Genomic DNA, 18,329 nt, shown 5'->3' on the forward strand with positions numbered 1-18,329 from the left:
ATATTTGTTAGTGAACCTAGAGATTCTGCACTGACTGTAGCTTTTAAATTCATAATTTCATAGGCTGCTCATTCCTGAAGTGTTTAAAACATGTGTTTCAAAGGTTTCAAAACATTTCAGAACACTATTTTAAGTTAGACATCACTAATTTGCAGGACTGACAAAAAGTGTTCACACCATCCCCAGCCACATATTCTATCTGTTCTTTTATTTCAGTTTTGCTTTCCTGTTTGATTGTACTGTTAGGTCATATCGTGATGTCTTCCTTTTCATGTAGACTCTGAAAACATGTTCGAAATATAGGTAAAAAGTTGTGAAATGTTTGAAGCACTTTTTCAAATTAGACGTCACTAATTTGCAGTACATCATGCCATATTGCCCCATTGGGGATAATAAAGATACCTTGATGCCATCCCAGGCCACACATTCTATCTGTTCTTTCATTTTAGCTTTGCTTTTCTGTTCTGTTGTATTTTTGGGTCATATCACAATGTCTTCCTTTTCATGTAGACTCTGAAACAATGTTTGAAACATGGGTAAAAAGGTTGTGAAACATTTGAAGCACTTTTTCAAATTAGCCATCACTAATTTGCAGTACTGATGAAAAGTTTGGCACCATCCCCAGCCACACATTCTATCTGTTCTTTCATTTTCGCTTTGCTTTCCTGTTCTGTTGTATTTTTGGGTCATATTGCAATGTCTTCCTTTTTATATAGACTCTGAAACAATGTTTAAAACATGGGTAAAAAGATTGTGAAACATTTGAAGCACTTTTTTAAATTAGCCATCACTAATTTGCAGTACTGATGAAAAGTTTGGCACCATCCCCAGCCACACATTCTATCTGTTCTTTAATTTTTGCTTTGCTTTCCTGTTCTGTTGTATTTTTGGGTCATATTGTGATGTCTTCCTTTTCATGTAGACTCTGAAACAATGTTTGAAACATGGGCAAAAAGGTTTGAAATTTTTGAAGGGTTATTTTGAGTTAGCCATCAATACCTTGCATTTCCAAGAAAAGATTTTGCCATCATCCCCAGCCATACATTTTCTTTATTCTAGTTTTACTTTCTCATTCTGTTGTACATTTCTGCCCTTGTTGTGATGTCTTCCTGTTTGTGTGGGACGATGTTTAAAACATGGCTGTTTTAAAGGAATTAAGAAGATTCAGAGAACCATATTAGACATTTCAAGTTAACAACAGTAATTTGCAGTATACACAAAGGCGTTTAACACCACCCCCAACCACACATTGTAGCTACTCTTTAATTCTGGTTTTGCATTGAGATTCTGTTGTATGCTTTGCCCAGTATTTGCCCCCATACTGGGCATCCCCATAGTTGCTAACTTAACTCAATCGCTGATGCTGATATGAAATGTGGGCAGAGCACCGAAAAGCACGCAATGGCGGTCTCAAGTCAGGGGCTGCAGCCTCTGAAGAAGATCTGGCCTCCTGAGACTAGCGATTGCACCATTAGCTTGTCCCACCACTACCCACTGTCATCGAGCAACCTTGACAGCTAGCAAAGTGGGTGAAACCTGTAGTTTAGTAATCAGTTTTCAGTACTTATTTATACTTTGCTCATAAACATTACTTATGTATACTTATACATGTATAGAACCCCAAATTGTCCTTTTTCTTTGGCTTGGAAAAAAGAAAGAAAAAAAAAAAAAACGAGAATCCCGCAATGACTCTTGGCATTGTTTGGGTCAAGAAGGATACCCCTGTTGTACCCTCTGTTTTCAGGGAAAGAAGTCTGCATTCGTTGGGAGCCTTCCAAACGGAACAGCCTAGTTGCGACTTTTTACCGACATTTCAGAAAACCACTAGCAACTCCTATAGCAACATTTTTTTTTTTTTTTTTTTTTGGCAGTACTGACCACAACTACACCACACATCCCCCCCTGCTTTTCAGGAATCAAACAGCCTCCAGTTTAACGCTGCCCACTCCCAACGTGTAGAAAAAGAGAGAAAAAAAAGAAAAAAAGGCCATCTGGGTGCTGTTGTGAACGAGATGTCATGGCTGCCGCTCACCTTTAGCTTGAGTTTGTCTTTAATTATTGTCAGGGAGGAACACACAGCCCAGCTCATCAACTGGATAAATATTTGACTGCTGTTCCATAAATTGGCATCGGGGGTTTATTCTAACAACGCATTCTGTCCGAGCCAGACATCATGCGCCGAGCGACGCACAGTGAATTGGCTCGCTGCAGGTGACCTCAGCTCATCTCGGCATGAGGTAAATTAAAACTCACATTTCTGTTCAGGAAATGAGAGATTTCGCACACTTCCTGAATTTATCTTGTTTAATTATAACCTGCATCAAAGCCTAATCTACGAAGCGTTGACAGGGGCTGCCAATTAATCAAGGAATAGCTATGTTTGTGCACTTTGAAGGAGTGCGCACGCTTTGTGTATCATCGGGGTGGATGTGCATGTGGCTGGCTACGCGTGCCTCTGGGTAAAAATTTGATCTGGCTCAACCCCGGGGGGGTTTCACTAACAGGACTCAGGGGTACATGCTGGCACCATCTGAGGAAGCTCAAAGCAGGACACACAGGCTGTGAGGCGTCACGCATTAATAAATAAGGATCCCACTGTGATTTTAGCCACTGTCGCTTTAGCTTGGCTTACGGTTTATGCTAAAAGCAAATCTGTGGCGGATCATAAAAATCCAAAGAGTCGGACGTTTTTTGATTATCATTCCGCGTTGGACAACAAAGGCGGCGAAGGGCGAGCGAGAAACAAAACTTTGATAAGTGAAAACTTAACGGAGATTGCTTGGAATTTGACTTACAAATTGCATGCGGTAATATATGAAATTATGATAATAATGACAGTTGCATTCAAGCATTAAGCTGCTTCTGATTCACAGTAGCAGCGACCGTGAACGCCGCTCAGTGTTTGCCTGAAGGATCAATCACACGAGCAGCGACAAGTAAATCACTTCCAGAAACTTTGAGCAATGCATCACTGGTCATACGTCAGCATTTGTGCAAATCTGAGCGCGTGCGTCTTTACGGCATTAAACTCGAAACACAACGGCAAAGACTTTGAATTTACTCAGTCAACTTAAATTACCTTTTTTTTCTCAAGGTGGTGCTTGAAGTGTAAAATTTCCAACACCATTTCCTAATGGTGTATAGGCAATGCACTGATCTTACTTGCTTATCCTTATTCAGGTCCCAGGTCTGGGAGCATTCGTTGGTGTTATGTGTCGCCACATTGAAGACACAATGGATCCAACCTGGGTCTGGGATGGCAACCACTCAGTCAGACAACCAGCTGATTCCCACCTTTTCAAAGCAGCCATTTTTCCATTGCTCCCAGCGTCCTCATGGCCGTTCCCAATTGCTTGGGTCCACTGGATCATGCCCAAGAGAGTGTGTCACATGGTCAAAACAGGGTAGCTGATGTTCCCTCACAGTAAAAGTGTTACGCATCTTCTCAATCTCTCCCCATTTGACACAAATTTATCCCAGTGTTACCCAGGATCCTCTAAAGAGACCTAGTACAATGGTTACCATCCAAGTCTCGCAACCATACAGTAAGACAGGAAGGGTAAGGACCCTCAAGTACTGGAACTTCATTCTCCTGCAAAGGTATTGTCGTGGTCAAATGACCCACTCTCACGCTAAGTTTGTGTCAAGTTCATGGAAAGTGATTTAATCCACTAGTTTGTGAAACCGTCATGAAATGTACATTTTCATGATGGTATCATAAAACATTTCATGATGGGATCTCAAACAATTGAGGTGAGACGGGGGATTGTTAGGGTTATGGTTAGGATTAGGGGTAGGGTTAGAGTTAAACTGCCAAATTAATCAGCGACAAGTGACTGAGTCATGAAAATTTACTATATTTTGTGACAGTATTACAAAAAAATGGCATGAGATTGGGCTGGGTCAAGCACCTCTATCTAGACAACACCACTGCATAAACTCTACTCAGGTATTTAGAGACTCAGAAACATGAAAGTCAGTGCTGGTTAACTTCCATTATTAGGCTTTCTTGTGTCTTTTCTTGAGTGTGCAGTAGCTTGCCGTGCTGACGACACGGAGGAGACGACAAATAAGGGATAGATAAAGTGGCGGTATGAACGTTGGCATCTTTGTTCCTTTATATTCCTACGACGGGGCTTTTGCAGTGTCAAAATCCAATCCCTCATCAGTGACGTGACACCTGGGTAATGGATCAAGCAGGGGATTGCTTGTCGGAGATGAAATACGGTGAAGACCTTGTGTGCCCTGTGGCCACTACGATAACTATGAAGGTCCGACAGAAACCCTGAACATGAGAAGATGGTAAAATAAGAAGTCCTCAATGGTAGATCAGGCAGAGGAGGTGATGTCGTGTAATCCAACGTCCATAAAGGCTGCAGCAGGTCCTCAGACCCCGATCGTCTGTGGTTTCCCACCCATTGGACCCGGCTAAGGATCTGTCAAGAACTGTGTGTTTGTCGGTGTGCAAGGACATTCCCACGTTAAACAAACCCATGCACAGGCGTCTCTAGATTGACCTGGATGCAGATATCCCATCTGGGAATCGATCATGAGACAATCTTCTTTGCCAACGAGGGGTTGCCATGACGACGACCATCATGAGCATTTCGCCCCTTAAGTTCCAAACCAGATTCCAGCTTTGTCTGGTTTCCACATATCATCAGAACAGCAACATATGGTAAAGCAATGAGTCTAAATGATGGATCATACGCAGTTGCTGTCTCCATGACTTTGGGTGATTGTCAATAAAGTTAAATTAATCACAGATGGGTGTCAACTTGGATTCCATATTGAAGCAAGAGCAGGGAAAAACCATTCAGGGGTCTTCTTGGGCGTCTTGTTTGCATGTGGGCTTTACAGCGCCTGGCTAAAGTTACTGCGATAACCTGTAAGCGGGTGTCTTTTACTTCAGTGTCAGTATTAATCTGCACTCACCTGCCATTCCTCTTTCTCTATCTGAGGATACATATTTATGAAGTCTGGCACGCCTTGTGTGAACATTTGCAAGTGATTACGTGCATTCTTCTCGCTCCAGAGTTGGAGTCCAGATGTGGAGCTGTAGAAACACAAATACAGATGTTGTCCAGCCCACTGCGGCATCGTGTCGTTGAGGAATAGGTTGTTTGTTTGCGTTCGCATGCTAATCGGCTGAGGCGAGGCGTCTCGTTGTGATCACAGAGTCGCCGTTTTAATGAGTCCATCAATTGATGTTTGTTCCCTATTCTGGCTTTCGGAGAAGTTCAAGCTTCCAACAACAAAGTCTGCCTCCTCTGACAGCTGGACCAATAAAAGGTTGAGTGTTTTGATCAGACGGCCTCAAACAATCCTTTACTGGACTGGAAAAAAAAGCGGACTTACCGTAGCGCTATTCATCATGTGAGGCCGTCAGGGTTCAGCCGGTGTCACGGTCAGCTTCAAAAAGCCTTACTTATTAACTTCTTTTCATTCTGCCTGGACCTGTGTGTAAAATCTTTGAAGATTTGATCAGGTACAGGTGCCGGCTCTTGCTGTTCAAAGCGACACCTCAACGCTTTCGCGGGGCCATTAAAGTTGACGTAAGGGCCATCGCGGGCCAACTTTTGTATTTCTATTCCACTCGCAGCCCGCGCAGGAATAAGATCATTAGGGATAATTACAGATGTTCTGTCCTACAGCTCTTTCTCCACTTCAATTCACCTTCTGCAAAAAAGTTTTACTTGAGAACAAAATCCAGAAAGCTCACATACTTTCGCTGTGTGCCAACAATATTTCTGACATGAGATTTTTGTTGTTCTTACAGTAGTTTCAGATTCTCTGTATTTATTACAAATGTGGACGGGCAGTTTAAACAAGTGTTTTTTTCAGGAGTAAATGCTGTTCTCCAATGATTATTTAGTCACTGCAAAGTGCTAAGAAGCTATTGCGCTGGTTATGCTTGTTTGTCTATCCATGGCGATATCTTCAAAACACAAAGAGTAAATTATATCAAACTTGGTGGATAAACTTAGTGGATCTTCCTCTTCCAACACAGGTCATGCCAAGGTCATAAGTCTGGGGTCAAGGTCATATCAGAGGTCCTCATCCCCTGACTATATCTTTAGAACGCAAAGAGGAATTTCAATCAACTTGGTGGATAAAATCAGTTGCCCTTCCTCTTGTAACACGGGTCATTTTGAGGTTATAGGTCAGAGGTCAAGGTCAAATCAGACATCATCGTTTCTTGTCCACGGCAATATCTTCAAAATGCAAAGTGCAGTTTCAATCAAACTTGGTGGATAAACTCAGTCAACCTCTCTCTCACAACACAGGCAATGTCTGAGTTCAAGGTCAACTTAGATGTCATCACCTGCTGTCCAAGGCGATATCTTTAAAACGGAAATAGCAGGTTCAATCAAACTTGGTGGATAAACTCATTGGACCGTCCTCCTGCAATACAGGTCATTTCAATACCATGGATCTAAGTTCAAGGTAAAATTGGAGGTCATCATCTCCTGTCCATAGCAAAATCTTCAGAATGCAAACAAGGTCAAATCACAGATTATCATGGCCTGTCCATGGCAATATCTTCAAAATGCAAAGAACAATTTCCATCAAACTTAGTGGATAAACTCAGTGGATCTTTCTCTCACACAACAGGTCATTTTAAGGTCATAGGATTGAGTTGCAGGTCAAATCAGAAGCTATAGTCTAGTGTTTATGGTTATATCTTCAAAATGCAAATAGCAGTTTTAAGTCAAACTGGACCATCCTTCTGAAACAGGCCATTTCGATCTCATTGATCTAAGCTCAAAGTAAAATTGGAAGTCACTGTCCAAAATACATTAATGGCCATATCTCAAGAAAGAGATGAGATAATGGAACACATTTTGCTGGATAGACTTTTTCTCCCCTGGGGTTAGCAAACGTATGAAAGCTCTGACATCGATGCTGTCATGTGATGATGCCAAGCAACGCTGAGAAATTAGCTGGCCCTGGTGAGGCACTGTAATTGCCTGGACACCTTATATTGCAAAGTATAATTTAAATAACGAGTCATTTTAATGTAAATGTAGCAGCATCCCCACAGCAAAGGGTATTACTGTGAAAGTCACACTGTTGTTATGGTGTGGTGACTTTTGACACTTGAGAGAGGTGCGTGACAGGTGGTGATGGATCAGTTTTCTGCATGCGTGGTCGCCATCCAGTACCCAGGGCAATTCCATAATGTGGTAAATGTGGACCCGAAAACTAAAACTCTTCAACATTGGGGCACGTTGACATTAGTGTTGGTAAAAGATGTTGAAAATAGAAGTATAAAATATACAATAGATCAGCAAAGATTTAAACTTTTTGGATGGGCCATTTTGGGAATACCCCAGTTACTTCCAAACACTTGGGCTAATTGTGTCAACCAAGCCATTACACTTGTATTAACACAGTTTAATATGTATCATTCACTTATAAATCACTTTAAGACAATTAAAACAGACTCGGTATGTTTGGATTTCTGCAGAGTGTGAGCTTGAGGATTCAGGTGCTTGCAGCGAGAGTAGTTTTGGGGTGTGTGTTCTTTTGGGGCCAGATTCAAGATTAGATGCATCTGCACCTCGTGCAACAACTGATCCGGCTCTCCTCTTCACCGCGGCACGCTCCGACAATCAGGCAGGTTACCAAACAAACAGATGAAGTCAACAGAGAAATGTTGCCGTGCGTCTTCTGAGATGTGACTGCAGCAGATGTGCCGCTGACACTAGCGCTTGACACAGTGTGACAGCCTACTGTGTCTACACAGCCGGCGCCGCTGTGACTTATTTTGAAGGAGGATGGGGAGGAAGGGGAATGGGGGGTGACACTGCGCACATGATCACACACAAGATAATGTTTGTCAGCAGCAACAGCGGTGTCACGAGGCAGACAGCTGGTTGATTTCACGCCGCATTCGCGTTGGATGTTCTGTCCTCAAAAGATTTCCATATGTGAGTCGGGGAAGGGGGCGGCGAGTCGGGTTTTGGAGGTGCAGGCTCTGATTTGCGCACTGTGCTTGATTCAATCTCCGAGGTGAACCGCGGCCATTACATTGCAAGGTCAAAATCCAATTACTTAAATGGAATTTTACCCACGATATTTCTCACAGGTCCCATCTCTCAAATACATCTCCACACTGCCACCCAGACAGACAGGCTGAAAGCACTGCATGCTGGTTAACGGAGTTCTTGGCTTTGAGCGGCTCTGGGGGGGGAGATGGAGTGAGGGAGTATCTGTATCCAGGTAATTACAGTCTGAGGGGCCACAGAGGTCTTCTGTGATTACACATCAGCCCTGTAATGGATTCAACACTTACAGACAGAGCGAGAAAGTGGGCAGCCGCGTTCCTTACCTTGCCATCGTGAAAGGCACGGGACAGGGGGCGGGTGAGGGAAGGGAAGGCAAGGCAAGGCGGGGCGGGGTAGGTATATCTGCAAGATGGATTACGTGGGGTTTGCCGAGTTCAACGTTGACACAGATTCATCGTAAATCATTATGCCGGGGACCTGGAGTGATTTCTGCATTAGAAGCAGAAAATGGAGTTCAGCCAGTCAATGAGGGAGGGCATATTTCACATCAATCACCTCTAAACTCTCACGTTACCAAGGCTTAAATCTCACTTATACTGATACCAGTAGGGTTCAATGGGTATGATGGCAATCAGCAAGACACCGCACTAACAATGCCCCACTGTCGACACACGGGACACAGCGTGAGGCTCCCTTCCCGTTTACATAAAGTGAATTATATATGAATTGAAATGGAAAAGATGGGACTGATGCCACAGATTCTAATTCTGGTGTCTATTTAAAGTTTGTAGTGGTTCAAATGGTTCAACTGCTTACCTACATACAACAGCAGTTTTGTTCAAATTCTGTGTAGAAAAGACCGATCGGGGGATCTGCTTGTCTGAGGTTGGATTGAATCAGCGAGTACGAATGAAGAACTTACAACTTTTAAAACTATTGTTGGACTAATATTCAAGCAGTAAGTTTTAAGGAGATGAGTTACCAACATACAGACCTGGGGTTGATGCCGTGTCACCTGTTGGTGGACTTAGATACGGCACTTCATCTGCATGGTCTCAGTCCACGCAGTTGTAAATGGGTTCCGGTGTTGCAGACCGAATGGTCCGCCCCTAAAAATCAGTCCACCTTTTGCATCTGCGCATGCGTCATTTCGGACCACAGCAGCACGTCTGAGACGGAGTCTCTTCACCCAAAGCAATCAAATGGAATAATGTGATTATTAACCATCAGATGATAAAAGTAAAACCTCTCAAATCGTTCTGAAGCTTGTACAGCTTGGAACTCCGGCAAGGACGGTCGCATTCTCTCCACTCCCCTCAACCTCGCTTCCTCCCTGCCACCTCAAAGGCAGCGCGGTTTTTACTGCTGCAGCCTTCAACCCACATGGGGTGTGCAGCCAGTACATTCTGAGTGCTGTCCCAAGCCTGGATAAAGGATGGAGGATGGTGGGTTAGTCTATCTCAGCCAGGTTTTGTAGGCAACTCAAAAGCAATTCATGTTATCATCTTGTAACTCATCACATTAACAGAGTACATAATGAGGATGATGTGATTAAATGGTGATTAACTTTGCACCAGATTAACTGAAAAAGCAACATTGTTTTGCTTGTGTAATATCCCATTGGTGCATCTGCTACCTGTTGGATGTGGTGCTTGCTTTCATATAATTTTAGATCATTTATGCAGCACAAACCACCCAGCAGGTGGCAGACACGTCTATGGGTTATTGCATAGGCATAACAAAGCTTTTACAATCAATCTGGTACATTAAAGATCACCAGATGCAATAGAGTTTGTGTGTTGTGTGTATTACATGTAGTTTATTTTAATTTGGTGGGCCGTCGGACCTATTGTCTGGGAGACAATTTGGGAAGTGTGTTCAACTGGAGATGCACCCGGAAGGGCATCTGGAGTAAAACTTGTGGCAAATCCCAGTGCAGCTCTGGAAGCAAGCATACTTAACCACTTTACCACCCCTGCCTAGACTCAATCAATACTAATTTCATGAAAGAGTCATTCATTTTCTATACTCCCTTATTCCAAAGGGAGGTGGAGCCTATCTCAGCAGTTACAGGCTAAGCAGTGGAGTAAAACAAAGTTACTCTTTCAGTCGATCTGGTGCATCAAAGTTCACCAAAAGGAACAGGGTTTGCCCTCATTATATGGTATTTTAATATGGTGAATTACAAGATGACAGCATGTGTTGTTTTTGAGTTATTGGCTACAAAAGCTGGCTGGGTTGGACTCACTCGCTCACCCACACATCTACATTTTTGCTGCCCAAGCCTTACATCTGGAAAATGTCAAAAATTGCCCAACTCTGCCAATACCGCTGTGTGTGCTCTCCACTATATCCCATTTTTATTTTATATAGTTTTTGTGGACACGTGTGAGGAGGATTGACTTGTGGAAAAAAGGTGCGATTGAGCGGCTTCACTGGAGGAATCCGGATATGATGAAAACATTAGACGTAAAAAAAAACCAAGAGAAAGGGAAAGAAAAAAGAAATCCCGCCAGTGTGCGTCGAAGGCACACTGAGGACTAATATTAATTATTTACGCAACATTTTTGACACAAACGCAGGGGTGTGACGCAGCTGAAGTCGGCACAAACTTTTTGGCTCATCGTTCTTCTTCGGTGGTTTTTTTTTTTCCCCCTCCCGCAGAGACTTCTGGAAGGAGCGGAGGAAAAGGAAGCAAAGATGGGAATAAATGCGTTCTAAAGAGAAGGAGTTGTCATGTTTGAAAGGTAAGTTACAAAATATGTTTGTTTTAGTTCATGAAGCGTCGATAAAGAAAAAGAGGGAGTTTGTCGCTGAAGTGCTTCCTGAAAGTTTTCCGCTAAAGTTGTCGCGAGGACACTTTTTTCTTCTTCTTCCTTTTGGTCCACTTGTGTTTTCAGTGTTCGCGGCGAGACGCTGATTTTTCACAGCGCTGAAGGTTGAAAGGAGAGAAGAACTTAATTCTGTCGTGTGTGAACCCCCTAAAAGACGAGTGTCTGATGTCCAGAGAGACCGTCCTGCCGGCGGATGGTCCTGCGGGGCCGGAGGAGGGCCCTCAGCCGGAGACAAGTCCCCTGCTGTCAGCCTCACACGGTAACGACACCTTCAAACACACACGCACTGCTTATAAATCATCAAAAAAAAGTGCTTTAGGTCTCCTAAGGAGAAGGAAAGGTTTCCCCAAAGTGTCAGTACATCCACCATAGAGAGGTCGAGAAGGACTCCAAAGTCCTCCCCCCCCCCCCCCCCCCCCCCCCCCACACACACACACACACACGTTGTCCATCACTGCAACAAATGTTTCAGAAAATAACTGTCCAATTAATCTATCAGTTGTTTGTCTTGTAAAATGTAAGAAAGTAGTGAAATCAGAATATTTGGATAGTCATTGAAAGAAAGAAGCAATGCTTTCCGCTAACCCTAACGATACAAATACATATTTATAATTGTATTTATTACTTAATGTATATTATAATGGTTTAACGGCTGGTGTGCAAGACTAATAGGATATCAGAATAGATGTTGAGGAACTTCATCAAGTGTTAAATATTAAGAGCAGATTAGTGTGTAGATCATCTGTGAACAGCGATATAATTATGGATCGAATGGTAATAGGTGTATCGTGATATGTATGTTCCATCCCTAATTAACAGTTTCATCAAGAGGAAGAACCCTGTAAGTTTTGGTTGTGATATGGCTGAACATTTAGGCCTATAAATATTTGTAAAGTGATATTTTTTTAATGTGTGTAATTTTGCCTCTGTATACCACCATAGTAGAGGTTAAATGACACAAGGTGTTATAGTGTTTTAGCTTGAAATTGAGGGGTTTATGAAAAATATCATAGTCATTTAGGAATTAGTGTACGTATGTTCTTTGTGATTCAGTGTTTTGCCGTTACCCATAAGGCATCATGTCACTATGCAGTGCTACATATGCATAAAATTGCTGGAAGCGTTCCGGTGTGTTTCTCTCTATGTGGATTCACATTTTGAAAGCTGTTGTGTAGTGATACATTGCATTATGAGTAGTGGCAAAAGACAGAATATTTGAATTGGAAATATTCTATATTGGAATTCTGTAATTGTGCAAGACTTGCAAAATTGCGACTCATAGGTGAAAGTATTGTTCAGCTTTTTATCTGAGCAATAATTTTTATGTATTTCAGAAACATATCCTACTCCTAGGCTGAACCCTAAATGATTTATAAACTAATTTGCAAGGTTGACATCAGGTTAAGAGCCCTGTCTCATTCGCACACACTCCCTGAGGAGTGGAGAAGTAGTGTATTGGTTCCAGATTTTAAGAATGAGAGTGATGTGCAGAGCTACAGCAACTACAGAGGCACAAAATTGATCAGCCTCATCAAAAAGTTGTATGAAAGAGTAGTAGAAGCTAGACTAGAAAAGATCTGCTAGCAGCAAAGTGGTTTCACCCTGCCAGAGAGTTCTTAGTGTTTACGCTGAAAGCTCCCACTCGCTATGTAATGTGCAGTTGTGTCATGCAGGGAATCTGGCATTAAACGTTTGCCAGATGCACATGCAAATTCTTATTGGATTATGTTGTGATGACCCCAAGCGAAAAGGTAGGTGCTGGAAGTACTATTAGGTGTCTATTGCTGTCACAGAAACAAATCTCACAAAGAGCGCTGCTATTTTCTCTATAAGAAACCATGAAGATGTAGCGCTTCTCGATGCAGAGTTCTCGGAGGAAACTGATGCGGACGCTGGGAGAACATGCAAACTCCACACAGAAAGGGCGGGAAGCGATCCTGTGACCTTCTTGTTGTGAGACATCAGTGCTAACCACTAATCCACCGTGCCGGCCATTGAAACGACTCAGGCCACTCGGAAGAACTTATCGTCTTCTGTAACTATAAGTGGTGAAACTACATAGTGCATTTTGTGTAACTGAATAACACATAATTTGTAAATGGTTAATTCAGTATTTTTGTGAAACCCTTTGAATAAAAGCTGAAAGTCTCCACTACAAGCACATCTTGATTGTTTATTTCTCAATTGTGATGGTGTACAGAGGGGAAACAAAAATCCAAAAATTGTTACTGCCCAAATACGAATAGACCTAACTAGCAACTTTCAATGTACAATGCTCTTATTGCGAATGACAGATGGCATTCTGATTGGTTGAATTCATGTTACGCCCACAACACACCATTAACTTTCAGACTGTGCCATATAAATATCAAAGTGGAGTTTGTCATGTTAAAATATCGTCAGCAATCAAGCCTTTGCCCGATGTACTCATTTTTGACACATAAGCAGCTTTTGCACCTGGCCAAGTTTTTCCATGCAGCACTTTGGCATCATGCGCGTGTCTCTTTGGGGGAGGCAGCTCAGCATAGATCAGCACATATTGGGAAAGTTGCTAAAACGTGTGCCGTATTTGAACAAGTTGAAAATTTTTTTGGAGCTGGGATGGAATCCAGGCCTCTTCAGCCAACTAGAGCTTGGATCAGGGCAGTTTGGTTCTGACTTGAACCTACCTGGTGTCCAATTTTTGTGCTGAGCATGTAAATGTTTACACTGAGATACCAAGCATTGAGGACAGAGTGTACACCAAGTTGACTTGGAGTAACTCTGAGTTGTGTTGGGCTTGTCCCCAGTCATCCTGAGGCATGGGCAGGGCCTAGTTGGCTGAGAATCCATTGAGTTCTGGGTTTAAAAAAAAAATTATTTTTTTTTTTTCCTGACTTTTGCCAAGTGGTGTGTCTGCCAGGGAAGATTGTGACAAATGTTGCCATTTGAGAGCAACTTGGGAATAGTAGCAGCTCCCGTTCTTTTATGAAGGAGGTAGAAAATGAATTATTTTTGGGCCTACTGTTTCTCCAGTTTATGCTAACATGACGTACCATAACTCAACAGCATGACGCGATATGTCACATCAGGGCGTCATCACAAGGATGTGTCTTACCATCAAGAGGGTTTTCTGCATGTGTGTGCAGTAGACACTATAACATGCAACTTATATAAGCTGATGATCCTGTTTTTGAAAGTGTAGCCAAACGGCAAACAACATGAACATGGAAATTGCCGCAGTAGATGCTGTTGCGGTCACAGTTTGCTTTGCTTTGCTTTTCACCTTTGCATTGAACTACAAGGACAATGACAAACAAACAAAAAAATTGGGTCTAAAATCAATTTGTAGACATTGTGACTATATCATAGTATGAATAAGTGATAGACAAGTTTGAAAAGGATGTTCCTTGTGACAGTAATGTAACTTCATAGGAATGTGTGCCCAGAGATCTTGTATTTCAGGTGAGCTGAGCAGAGGCAAAACAATGACTGGGTTATTGCACTTGTCCAAAACGCCACGACACAACCAGAACGCCCTGATTTGAGGTTGGGGTTAGTGGTTCTCGACTAACACATACCAAACAGAATAGTCACAGCCAGATTTCCTATCACCTCAGCTTATTTACGAAAGCCAGCTTTAATAATTAACCTCAGAAGCCTGGTTTTACTGATGTAAATAAACAGTTTGAGGGGTGGAGTAGGCGGCGAGGAAGAAGCCATCTGTTGTTTTCAGCCTCTTAGCCTAGCATAGCATCAAAGTAGACTAAGTTACATCAGACGTCTGGCATAGACATTAAATTCCTTAATCCTTCATTGTCTCCGTCATTTTGTCGCAGTTCAAGACCGTTGTGCACAAGAAATGACATGACTGTGTCCGTGCATCAAAAAGCCTTTGGGTGACTGAATTACTTATTCTTTGCATCCACCAGATGTGACACAAGCATGTTGCAGCAGGAGAATAAAAACATCCTTTGAGTTATAAAACTGAGAGGTTTTTCCTTTTAAGAAAATGACATATTGTTCATGAACATGCAAAAAAGAAAAAAAAAGTGAGGTCTGTGTTGATATTTTGTTTGAAAATGTAAACCAGTTTAATACAGGTTACAACAGGAACTGAAATTGCATTGTGGGAACTAAAGTGTTACCATCACAATACACTCCACAACTGTTGGAGATTGTGTTGTTTTAAATTGTATGTGGTGTGTGTGCGTATGTTTTATTATTTTTTTTCTACAGTGCTGCCAAAACACAAGCTGTAAAACTAACCACATATTTAATCAACAACTTGTGTGTTCAAGTATGGGAGAAAACTGCAATGAGTGAGTTCATGCATCACAGATTACTTACGTATGTATTATCAGCATTTATCAGTCAGCTTGGCACAATATCAGCCTTGTCTTGTTCAGTTATATTCGCGCAACTTTTTGGTGTACATAAATGTCTGTGCGCTAGTGTTAAGCCTCGATAATGTTTTGGCTTTTTTCTCCCCCTCAACAAAATCTGAAGAAACGCCCTGATGACTATTAACAGCAACCACAGCCAATTATAGTTTTTAATTAACTTTCTAGTTGCCCCTAAGATTATCACATGTAAAATAAGCTTACCCCCACACCCGCTTTTCATTTTTTGTCAAATACTCAATGAACCGTTAAGCATCCTATTTATACCGGGCATCATTATGGCTCTGTCAGACGAAGAAAAAAAAAAAAAAGCAAAGTAGGACAAACTAAGCAGTCACTGGCATTGGTGGACTGCGAATAGATTTTCACCGGACCTTCAAAGACACTTGCAGTTAAGACTGGATTTCTCGCTCTCGGGGGAATGCGGATGTACTGTGAACAGACCCAATTCATTTCAGAGTGTGATCACTAAATACTGCGATGCATCACACAGAAGTGCCGCTAACGCAACTGCCACAACCATATATCAGCTCCGAGCGCAGACTGCATCGTGTCTATCTGGAGCTGGTGGAATGCCCCCCACTGCCCAATCTATCACCGATTACAAAATAGCATTGCGGCATCCGAACAGCGACATCAGCGCTGAGTGATTGTTACGTTTTGCTGAATCATTCTTCGCATGTCAGCATGGAGTATTTTCGAAAGCGCGCAGGCTACGGGGGGAAAACTTGCGAGCTCAGAGCAGGCATCTGGCACCCACCCAGTGAATAAAGTCATTGTGGAAGGCTTATTTGCTGAACAAAGCCACAGTGTGCAATGAGCAACACGTCAGCAAGTCAAGAATCCAAAAGACATGGCTTAGAGAGAGATGAGTGAAACTGTCTCTCGTGTTTTTGCACAGCTATCAAGCCTCGAGTGTTTGCCTACATACTTTTTTTTTTTTTTTCCAATTTAGATGAATGCAGCCTTTATGGTAGTAAAATAAGCTTGGCAGGTAGAACACGGCCCTGAGCTGAAGGAGAGAAAATGAGATCCAGAACTCTGGCAAGGCTTTTACCTGAACCGCCCCATCATGTTGTGCAACCATTTGTCAGATGCCCGTGTTAGTTCTGGCAAAAATAAGCAGTGCGGCCTCTGGACCTCTGCAGCCTGTACCTTATACTTTGTCCACCACGGATGACCCCGCAGTAAAAGTTTACATCTGTTTCCGTGGAATAGCTCTAATACGGGTTGAGCTCATAATCGGACAACATTAAATCAAACAGCCGAAGCTTTTTCTGTTCATCACAGCAAAAACATTTTGCTGCTTGTGTACAGCAGCTTTGTTTGCTTGCTCGTGTTAACGTGAAATGTTTATGACCCTAGATGCTTTGGTCAGTGAATCATCAGGAAGAACATCTGCTCGGAGGAGGCCGTCCACTGAAGGACAAAGTCACGTGTCTGAGGAGAAGCCCGGGTATTGTGAGCCTGTAAGAAGTAAGTTTTAATGACCTGGGAAAGCTGTTTATGATGACAACAATGAGCCGTTAAATCGAATAGAGCGGAAAATAATTTGCATGTTTTGCAGCTGAGTTTAACTACAATAGGTGTTTATTCGACATTTGAACTGTGGTAATCCTTATGAACATGTTTAAACTCTGTTGTTAAAGTCATATTATGATACCAAAATGTACATGCACAAAGTAGGGTCATTTGACCAACTAAACTATTAGCTTCGTTTACAGTAATATCACGATGGGTCCTTTGGCATGGTCTTGGCAAGTGAGCGGTAACATGCGTGCGCTCCCATTCTGTCCTAATGACCAGGAATTGGCTTGTTCCTTCATTTAGCTTTTCCTTCCAACCCTCAGGTCTGTGTTTTGGAACTGAGGAAATCCTGTTAGTGGTTCTGGAATTGACTGTCTTAACGCACTGATTGCATCTTAGCCACAATGTTTTTAACCCGTACCAAACATTTACCTATTGGAGAACAACGCAGCCAACTGCTCAAAGCAATTTTCTGTGTGTCATTCAGCTATGCTTTTCGTTTCATTGGCAATCATTTTTCCAGCAGTGTCAGGGGTGTACCCAATAACCTATCCATCCAGTTTCCTCTGCTTCTTTTTTGTTTCATCTTGCACCTATGAGTAAATGATGGACAAGAGGCTGAGTAACACCCCGGACAGGTCACCAATCTGAAATCCCTATCGCACATAGTTTACATTTTGTTTTTGTTTCCTACTGCATGTTGTAATATTAATTTTGCTTTAAAAACTTATTTCTCAGCTGAGTACCAGTTCCACTGTATGCTGTGGTTTGAAAATCATGTAGATTGAAACCATGAAGATTTTTTTTTGTTCCACGGTCTGAGCTTTGTGGGCAAAGCTGCTGTTATTGGGCCACTGGTCAGTGAGTTTTGCACAGCTACAGTCTTGGTGGCATGGATGAAGGTGGCTGAGAAAGCCCCCCCCCAAATAAATACATAAATTCCACAGCTGCAACTAGGAGGAGGAAAGCCACCTTACTTGCAAAGCATGCTTTTGAAGAGTATCTGGAAAAACAAGAAAAATCATTGCATTTTCTATGCTGAATTCAAACTGTCATTCTGGAATTAACATTAATTAAATCAATTAATTAAACATATAAATACTACACAGCAAACAACATGGCTAAATAGCAAGTGGACATCAGGGAGGCTTTGTCACTCACTTGTCAGAATTCAAACTAAAAAGCAAAGTCCTCACCATCGAGCTGCTTGACCAGATGAATTATGCTTTTGTGAAATGAAAAACTCCTGTAGTCTGCCGGTCAAAAAATAAAAAGAATTCTGTTTGATGTGCAGTGATAGCAACCCCAACCTAACGCAGGGAGAGCATTCCACATGACCGGGACACTGTTTCCCGCAGACTGTTTTATTCACCCTAGGGACACAAAGTAAGCTTGCGTCCTGTTAACGCAAAACCCGGGCCGGTACGTTGGGTTTAAGTAGATCAGCCAAATAGGACGGTGCCAGTCCATGAACAATTTTATAGGCCAATAGCAGGACCTTAAAATCTGATCTCACAGGGACAGGAAGCCAGTGATGTGGTCAAACTTTCTGCTTTGTCTCAAAATTCTGGTAG

At 42.3% G+C, this 18,329-nt stretch overlaps 1 protein-coding gene across 1 annotated transcript in view; it reads left to right on the plus strand.

Annotated features, from left to right (window-relative positions):
* The first annotated feature begins 10,416 nt into the window (after positions 1-10,416).
* mdfic (MyoD family inhibitor domain containing) overlaps positions 10,417-18,329 on the plus strand; it is a 39,955-nt gene continuing 32,042 nt past the window's right edge. The window contains exons 1-3 of the mRNA XM_034163582.1: positions 10,417-10,759; positions 10,913-11,105; positions 16,594-16,704. Of these exons, the coding sequence (XP_034019473.1) occupies positions 11,012-11,105; positions 16,594-16,704 (205 nt within the window). The 5' untranslated portion in view covers positions 10,417-10,759; positions 10,913-11,011. The remainder of the gene's footprint in view (positions 10,760-10,912; positions 11,106-16,593; positions 16,705-18,329) is intronic.

Source organism: Thalassophryne amazonica, chromosome 22 (genome assembly GCF_902500255.1).
Source record: "Thalassophryne amazonica chromosome 22, fThaAma1.1, whole genome shotgun sequence".
NCBI classification, from domain to species: domain Eukaryota; kingdom Metazoa; phylum Chordata; class Actinopteri; order Batrachoidiformes; family Batrachoididae; genus Thalassophryne; species Thalassophryne amazonica.